Genomic DNA, 9,682 nt, shown 5'->3' on the forward strand with positions numbered 1-9,682 from the left:
AACTTGGCTGTTTAGTTCAAGAGGTCTATATGTCAGCCTATTGATTTGGCTTTTGACATGCTTTTCTCACTAAGCTTAATCATTTCTAGCTTTTGGCTTAAAATGAGAGTCCCATCATGATGGTTCATGCCTATAATCCCAGCTCTTTGGGAGGCCAAGGCAGGAGAATTGCTTGAGCCCAGGAGTTTGAGACCAGCCTGGGCAACAGAGTGAGACCCCATCTCCACAAAAAGAAAAATAAATAATATGAGAGATATGCAACTCTTCCTTCCACTTGAACAGTTAGAAGTCATTGTAGTGGCCGGGTGCGGTGGCTCACGCCTGTAATCCCAGCACTTTGGGAGGCTGAGGTAGGCAGATCACGAGGTCAGGAGATCAAGACCATCGTGGCTAACACGGTTAAACCCCATCTCTACTAAAAATACAAATAATTAGCCGGGCATGGTGACAGGCGCCTATAGTCCCAGCTACTCGGGAGGCTGAGGCAGGAGAATAGCCATTGAACCTGGGAGGCAGAACTTGCAGTGATCCGAGATGGTGCCACTGCACTCCAGCCTGGGAGACAGTGAGACTCCATCTCAAAAAAAAAAAAAAAGAGGTCATTGTAGGGTTATTAATTAGCCAATTTTCAATATTGTTATGTCTTAGGGAATAGAAAGGGCTGCAGAGAGAGAAAGAGAGGGGCAAACAGTCACTTGGTGGAGAAGTCAGAACACACACAAAACATTTATTAATTAAGTTTATTGTATCCTTAATCACCAGAGAGAAGTGGTTCTCTCTGCCTACAGCTCTTCTTAGCAGAAACCTTAACTTTGCTATTGCGATCTTTCTGACATACCTCAATGTAACTATTTTCTGGAAAAGGGCTTCTCTGACCACCAGCAGCATAATCCCCACCCTGCCAAAGTAAACACAATTTTATCATCTTTCATATTCATTTTTAAAATTTATTGTCCTTTTCAAGTGTTGAATATTTGTTTGAATTGCTTTATTGTGTGTATACATCTTCCCTGTTAAATTCTAACTGTTCACTGCTGTATTGCCAACAGCAAAGTGTTTGCCTACCTAAGATGCTGTTACCACATGTGTAGGAGAAAGTAACTTCTTTCAAGGGTGAACTCTCACATTTATTCTTGCAATGTAGTTCATTAATTTTCACTAACAATAGAAGTTCATTTATATCATGGAACATAATAGCTATTAAAGTAGCACTAATCAAGCCCCCTTTTTCATAACTATATCCAATTTTATTTTTAATTTTTTTACAATTTCAACTTTTATTTTAGGTTTGAGGGTATATGTGCAGGTCCATTACATGGGTATATTGCGTGACACTGAGGTATGGGGTATGAATGATCCTGTCATTCAGGTAGTGAGCATAGTATCCGATAGGTAGTTTTTCAGTCCTACCCTCATCAGAAGACCCCAGTATCTATTGTTCCTATTTTTATGTCCTTGTGTACCCAATGCTTAGCTCCCACTTACAAGTGAGAAAACGTGGTATTTGGTTTTTCTGTTTCTGCATTAATTTACTTAGGAATTTGGCCTCTAGGCGCATCCATGTTGCTGCAAATGCCATGAGTTCATTCTTTTTTGTAGCTGCAGAGTATTCCATGGTGTACATGTGCCACATTTTCTTTATTCAATCCACCTTTGACAGGTACCTAGGTTGATTCCATATTCTTGCTATGGTGAATAGCACTGCAATGAACATGCGAGTTCATGTGTCTTTTTGGTAGAATGATTTATTTTCCTTTGATATATACCCAGTAATGGGAGTGCTGGGTTGAATGGTAGATCTGTTTCAAGTTTTTTGAGAAATCTCCAAACTGTTCTGCAGACTGTTCACAGAGGCTGAACTAATTTACATCCCCATCAACAGAGTGTGTGTTCCTATTTCTACACAGCCTAGCCAGCATCTTTTTTTGACTTTTTAATAATAGCCATTCTGACTGGTATGAGATAGCATCTCATTGTGGTTTTGATTTGCATTCCTCTGATGATTAGTGATGATGAGAATTGTTTTCATACAATTGTTGGCCACTTGGACATGTCTTCTTCTGAGAAGTGTCTGTTCTTGTCCTTTGTGGAACTTTTTTTTTTGAGATGAAGTCTCGCTCTGTGGCCCAGGCTGGAGTGCAGTGGCACAACCTCGGCTCGCTGCAAGCTCTGCCTCCCGGGTTCACGCCATTCTCCTGCCTCAGCCTCCCCAGTAACTGGGACTACAGGCAACTGCCAGCACGCCCGGCTAATTTTTTCTGTGTGTGTTTTTTTTTTTTTTTTTTTTTTCCGGTAGAGACGAGGTTTCACTGTGTTAGCCAGGATGGTCTCGATCTCCTGACCTCGTGATCCGCCCGCCTCGGCCTCCCGAAGTGCTGGGATTACAGGCGTGAGCCACCGCGCCCAGCCTTTGTCCATCTTTTAATGCGGTTATTTGTGTTGTTATTATTGACTTGTTTACTTGTAGAGTCTGGATATAAGACCTTTGTTGGATGCATAGTGTGCAAATATTATCTCACGTTCTATAGGTTGTGTGTTTACTCTGTTGATAGTTTCTTCTGCTAGGCAGAAGCTCCTTATTTAGGTTCCTCTTGTCAATTTTTATTTTTGTTGCAATTACTTTTGGGGACTTAAGCCAAAAATCCTTTGCCAAGACTGATGTCAAGAAGGGTATTTCCTAGGTTTTATTCTGAAATTTTGATAGTTTGAGGTCTCACTGTAAATCTTTTGGTTTTAATTCCATTTATTTATTGAATAGGGAATCCTTTCCCCATTGCTTGTTTTCCTTGGCTTTGTGGAAGATTAAATGATTGTAGGTATATGGCTTTATTTCTCTGTTCTCTAGTCTGTTCCATTGGTCTGTCTGTCTGTTTTTGTACTGTTACCATTATAATTTTGGTTACTGTAGCATTATAGTGTAGATGGAAGTTGAGTAATGTACTGCCTCTGTCTTTGTTCTTTTTGCTTTGGTAATTTGGGCTCTTTTTTGGTTCCATATGAATTTTAGAATAGTTTTGTCTAATTATGTGAAAAATAATGATGGGAGTTTGATAGGGATAGTATTGAATCTTTAGACTGCTTTTGGCACTATTGCCATTTTAACAATATTCATTCTTTCAATTCATGAGCATGGAATGGTTTTTCATTTATTTGTGTTGACTCTGATTTCTTTCAGCAGGTTTTGTAGTTATCCTTGTACAGATCTTTCACTCTCATACCATTTACCATAGACACAAAAAAGTTAAATACCCAGGAATCCATCTAACCAAGGAAGTGAAAGATTGATCAGTTCCAGGAGTCTTTTGGCAGAGTCTTTAGGATTTTCTAGGTATAGAATCATATTGTCAGCAAAGAGAGATACTTTGACTTCCTTTTTTCTTACTTCAACATCTTTTATTTTTTTCTCTTGCCTGATTACTGTGGCTAGGACTTCCAATCCTATGTTGACTAGGAGTGGTAAGAGGGGCACTGTTTTCCTGTTCCAGTTCTCAAGAGGAATGCTTTCAGTTTCTACCTGTTCAATATGATGTTGGCTGTGGGTTTGTCATAGGTGGCTGTTATTAATTTGAGGTATGTTTCTTCAGTGCCTAATTTGTTAAAGGTTTTATTATGAAGGGATATTGGACTTTATCAAAAGTTTTTTCCGTGTCTATTGAGATGATCATATGGCTTTGTTTTTAATTATGTTTATGGGGTGAATCATATTTATTAATTTGCATATGTTGAACAAACCTTGCATCCCAGGAATAAAGCCTGTTTGATTCTGGTGAATTAACTTTTTGATGTAGTACTGGTTTTGGTTTGCTAGTATTTTGTTGAGAATTTTCACATCTAGATGCATGAGGAATATTGGCCTGTAGTTTTCTTTTTTCTTTGTGTCTTTACCATGTTTTTGTTTCAGGGTGAGGCTAGCTTTATAGCATGAGTTAGGAAGGAGTCCGTCTTCCTCAATATTTTGGAATAATTTCAGCAGGATTGGTACAAGCTCTTCTTTGTACATGTGGTACAATTTGGCTGTGAATCCTTCTTGCCCAGGACTTTTTTTGATTGGTAGATTCTTAATGACTGATTTAATTTTTTTCTTGACTGAATCTTGGAAGATTGTGTGCTTCCAGGAATTCAAGCACTTTCTCTAGATTTTCTAGTTTATGTGCATAGAAATGTTTATAATAGTCTCTGAGCATCTTTTTTATTTCTGTGGTATCATTTGTAATGCTGCCTTTGTCATTTTTCATTGTGCTTATCTGGAACTTCTCTTTATTTCTTTGTTAATTTAGCTAGCAGTCTACACATCTTGTTGTTGTTGGTTTTTTTCAAAGAACCAACTTTTGGCTTTATTTATCCTTTGTATGGATTTTTGTGTCTTAATTTTATTTAGTTCTGCTCTGATTTTAGTTATTTATTTTCTTTGTTAGCTTTGAAGCTAGTTTGTCCTTTTTCTAGTTTCTCTACGTATGATGTTAGATTGTTAATTTAAGATCTTTCTTATTTTCTGACGTTGGCATTTAGAGCTATAAACTTTTCTCTTATCATCGATTTTGCTGTATCCCAGAGATTTTTGTATGTTGTGTCTCTGTTTTCATTTATTTTAAATAATTTTTTTGATGTCTGTCTTAATTTCATGGTTTATCTAAAATCATCCAGGAGCAAGTTGTTTAATTTCCATGTAATTGTGTGATTTTGAGAGATCTCCTTAGTATTGATTTCCATTTTTATTTCACTGTTGTCTAAGAGTATGATTGGTATAATATCAAATTTTTAAAAAATTTATTGAGACTTGCTTTATGGCCAATGAGAAGAATGTATATTCTGTGGTTGATGAGTGAAGTATTCTATAAAATTCTGTCGGATCCAATTAGTCAAGTTTAAGTCCAGAATTTCTTTTTTTTTTTTTTTTTTTTGAGATGGAGTCTAACTCTGTCACCAGGATGGAGTGCAGTGGCACAATCTTGGCTCACTGCAATCTCTGCTCACTGCAATCTCCATTTCTCAGGTTCAAGCGATTCCCCTGCCTCAGCCTCCCGAGTAGCTGGGACTACAGGCATGCACCACCACACCTGGCTATTTTTTTTGTATTTTAGTAGAGACAGGGTTTCACCATGTTTGCCAGGATGGTCTCAATCTCCTGACCTCGTGATCTGCCCATCTCAGCCTCCCAAAGCGCTAGGATTACAGGCGTGAGCCACCGTGCTCAGCCCTAAGTCCAGAATTTCTTTGTTAGTTTTCTGCCTTGATGATCTTCCTAATATAGTCAGCGGGGTGGTGAAGTCCCCCACTATTTAAGCTCCTTTATAGCTCATATATCTGAATGTATTACTTACCCACGAGTTGGTTTGTGATGTCGAGAAAGCAGCTTTGTAGCCCAGATATGGCAGAGGTTGTGAATGCAAACTCCTCATCACACAATTTGGAGCCTGAATATTTAATAAAAGAAATAGATGAGAACAAGAACTTGTTGATAAGAAAATCTTCCAGGAAGGCCAAGATATCTGTTTGGAGTTTCAAGCTTTTATTGATGACAGAGTTTGGGACATAAATATTGAGAACTGGGCTTTACATCAATGCATCTCTCTGACTTATCTAAGAAGTACTATCTGATTGATGTAGGCTTCAATGACCAATCTGAATGGAGAACAAGCTGCCCTCCAGCTTTAACATTTCTTATGGTGATTCATTAATTTTTCATGTGCAAAGTGACTCTTATGGTGAAGCGAGAACTTGGCAGGGAAGAAAAATTAAGTGTCTTTACAAGGGATCTGTGGAGATAAGTGAAGATCACCTAAATGAGAAAAGCAAAGGCAATTTATTCAGAGCTTGCTATACCAAAGGAGTCAGCTACCGTCCCTTGTGTTTGGCAGAGACTTAAAGATAGGCAGAGGAGTAGGGAAGCTTTAGAGTGGAAGAAGCTTCAGATGTGTCCTGGTTGGAGGCTCTTGCATGGGGAAGATATAAGCAGGCTCACCAAAAAGTGAGGTATCCTATGCGATTGTTTAGTTGTGCATATTTAGCTTTCTCTGGTCCTTCCTACGTTGAATAAATCTCAGAAAATTATGCCATGTGAGAGAAGTCATACACAAAGGCCACTACCTACTGTATTATTCCATTTATATGAAATGTACAGAATAGGAAAATCCATAGAGACTGAAAACAGGTTGGTGGCTGCCAGGGGCTGGGAGGAGGGTGGGCAAGGTAACTGCTTAATGGTCATGTGGTTTCCTTTTGAGATGTTAAAAAGTTTTTGAAACTACACAAAGATAAAAGCTGCACAACATTGTGAATATATTAAATAACACTTACTTGTTCACTTTAAAAGACTGAACTGTGTAGCATGTAAATTAATTGAAATAAAACTATTTTTTATATTAAAATTGATAAAAATCTAAAGATCAGAGAATCATAGTTTAACTTCAGATTATTACATCAAGTTTTGTGTATTTAATTACTTCTATGTGGAGACAGTGTCAATTTAGAAGACCTCTTAATGCGAAAACATTCCTCAGTCTCAAGATAAAACTTGTGGTTAGAGCCCCAGCTATAGAGTTTGGGTACTGGTTGCAGGTGTCTGTTGTGCACTGTGTCTCACAGCACAGAGGTAGGTGGCTGAGTCACTAGGCTGAGAAGCTGTAATGTATAAAGTACTACGTCCTGATGATTTATCCAGCGAGGCATTAAGTCTTCCACTTGTTTGCTCTCTCTGACTTGACTGAATTAACAACAGAGATGTGAGACCTTTCCCAGGGTCCTGCCTAAACCACCGGAGATTGTAAATAGCACTATCAGTGAAACTGCAGTTGAGAACCACGTTGTCTCCTTCTGGGACACTCAGAGCTGCAGGAATCTGTGTCACCTCCTGTTTACTGCTCACCCCTGTTCAGAAAAAGAGCAATAGACTGGTTAGTGGCTAATGATTCCTTAGAAATTACTTTTAAATTTATTTTTTCAATTTCCACAGAAACTCCCAGCAAATCATACAGGCATAACAACTCCTTTCTTTCTCCCTCTTTCCTGAGAGACATGTCCTGGAGTCAGCCTGTTCTTTGCTCATTTCCAGTTCCCTCTAACTCACATTGCAACTGCAGCCAAAGGATGAGCAGGCCCAAGAGGGTCTCCATTCCTTCTGTCATGTAGACCCACTGAAAACCGAAATCTTATGTCTGAAATATGGAGAATGACTCACAAGATAAACGCTCTGCTCTGTATCTCATATGTTCAAACATTTCTACAGGAAACAGAGTTGGCCCAGCCAATCCGAGACAAGTCTCTCTCTTTCTCTCTCTCTCTGTCTCTCCTCTCTCTCTCTGCTTGCTCTCTCTCTCTCTCTCTCTCTCACACACACACACACACACACACAAACACACACACACACACACACACACACACACACACACACACACACACAGATCTGCAAAATGTGGGAGGTGGAAATGGAATGAAAGGAATGAAAACACTGCCGCTTCAGGACCCAGCACAGTACCGCTAGAGAAATGCTTCTTTCTCCTCCACTTTCACCTCCTCCTCCTTCTCCTAAAGAAACAAAAATGTCTGAATATCAGATTTGTAGAATGTAGCCAAATCAGTGCATAGAGAGAAATATATATTCTTAAATGCTTATGTTAGAAATGAGAAAATATATAAATGTTTTCCATACTGTTACAGCAACTTTCTCCAGATTCCTATGACTGCTGTCTCTTCTTGCCACTTCAGTGCTTAAGGACTGGTTTCCTGTAACTCGCATTTTTGTGAAAAGGCCCTTTCTATCATCTCTTACTTGTCAAATTGCAAAGAGAGTTCAGAATCATAATATTAATATTCAGTTTTGTTGGTAATGTCAGGAAATGGAAGCTCTGATATTCTGATAACTGAAATATAATTAATAAATGTCTATCTATGTTGTTTACATATTATTGAATGCAAAATTTCCATTTGGCCGGGAATTTTTCTTAAGAAATACTCTTATAAATACACTTATAGCATTGTACGTTGCATGCAATGGTTAAAAAATGTGGAAAAAATTTAAATATTCTTTCCATATAGATAGTGAATACATTATGGTAGATCTGTATTGTGAGTTACTATACTTGCAAAAAAGTACAAGGTGGGTTACATTTTCTGAGTTGCAAAAGCTTCTCTCTCTTATTCAATTGAATCACAGCATTTTACATATAGTGTGATCCTATTTATGATTTTTAAAAGTATGTTTATTGTGAGTTTGTATTTAAATGTACAGAAACAGTGGAAGTGTGATGAAACTTTTAACAGTGATTAGGAACTCGTCAGGAGCAAATCAATGAAGTATCACGTTTTATTCTATATTGCCTAGATACTTAAATAATTACATCTTAATTTACAAAGTGATTCGTCATAAAAATGGAATACAGGTGCATAGAAAACTAGGGAAATGTTGAAATACAAATATTAATATAATGATTTCATGTTAGCAAACTTTCAAGATTCATTTATTTTTCAATGCATTGTGCTACAGTTGAAAAAAATTGAGAGAGCCCAGACATTTCTTAGAAAAATAATGCTCAATTTATGAACTTGACACTGGACCTTTACCAAGAAGGAAAATGTTAGATTGGAGAAAGATTCAGGATCTTCTCTCTCCCTGTCTTGTCTTTACTGGTGCAGTTCTTGATTTCATGTACCTTTTCCTTATTTTTCCCCTTTTCCTTCTTCTCATTTCGTTTTCTACCTTTGTCCATTAATCTCACATTTTCTTGTGCAATGCCCTCTTTAAATGGAGGTTATCTCCCCTCTTCACCAGGGAGACAAGTGTGGTCCAATCTGCCCACAGTGTAGTAACACATGGTGGTGCCTTTGAGGGTTATCTGGTGCAGGACCAGGGTACTAGACTTATTGTCCACAGGGATGGGCAGTGATATGGTTTGGGTCTGTGTCCCCCCGAAAATCTCATTTCAAATTATAATCCCCAGTGTTGGAGGTCGGGCCTGGTGGGAGGTGTTTGGATCATGGGGGTGAATTTTCCCTTTGGTGCTTTTCTTGTGATGGTGAGTTCTTGTGAGATCTGGTCATTTAAAAGTGTGTGGCACTTTCCCTGTCCTCTCTCTCTTCCTCCTACTCCAACCATGTGAAGTGCTGGCTCTGCCTTCAACTTCCGCCGTGAGTGAGAGTTTCGTGAGGCCTCCCCAGAAGCCAGACAGACGCCAACAACATGTTTTCTGTACAGTGGTCAGAACCGTCAGCAAATGAAACCTCTTTCCTTTGTAAATTACCCCATCTCAAGTGTTTCTTTATCGCAATGCAAGAACAGACTAATACAGGCAGTGAAGTCATTTGATTGATCATCTCGTTCTTTAAACCTCCAATCAGCTACTGTGGGCAATGGTTATCAAACTGTTGATACCAGAGATTGTGTCCTCATTTCCTCCAGTGATAGAGTGGGAACAGGGGATATTCACTTCTTGTTTCAGCACTGCCCTACTCTTGTGGCTTTAACATTACACATAATCCCTGAGGAGAAAAACGAGATTATCTCCAGACCCTCAAATAAAGGCAGATTTTTAAGATCAAGGCACAAGGGGGCTTCAAAAAGTTTATAGAAATATGGAATTAAAAGGTAACAATTAAAAAATATAAACTTTATTTCTCAACGTAAGCTCCAATAAATTCAAGACACTTTTTTTTTAGCAGAAATAGTTAGCCTTGGCTAACTTTCTCA

At 38.4% G+C, this 9,682-nt stretch overlaps 1 gene segment (V, D, J or C); it reads right to left on the reverse strand.

Moving 5' to 3' along the window:
* Positions 1-6,407: 6,407 nt before the first annotated feature.
* LOC110743866 lies at positions 6,408-7,267 on the reverse strand. The segment is given in 2 exon segments: positions 6,408-6,867; positions 7,067-7,267. Coding segments are annotated over 2 exon segments (393 nt in total).
* Positions 7,268-9,682: the final 2,415 nt, after the last annotated feature.

Source organism: Papio anubis, chromosome 7, assembly GCF_008728515.1.
Source record: "Papio anubis isolate 15944 chromosome 7, Panubis1.0, whole genome shotgun sequence".
Lineage (NCBI taxonomy): Eukaryota > Metazoa > Chordata > Mammalia > Primates > Cercopithecidae > Papio > Papio anubis.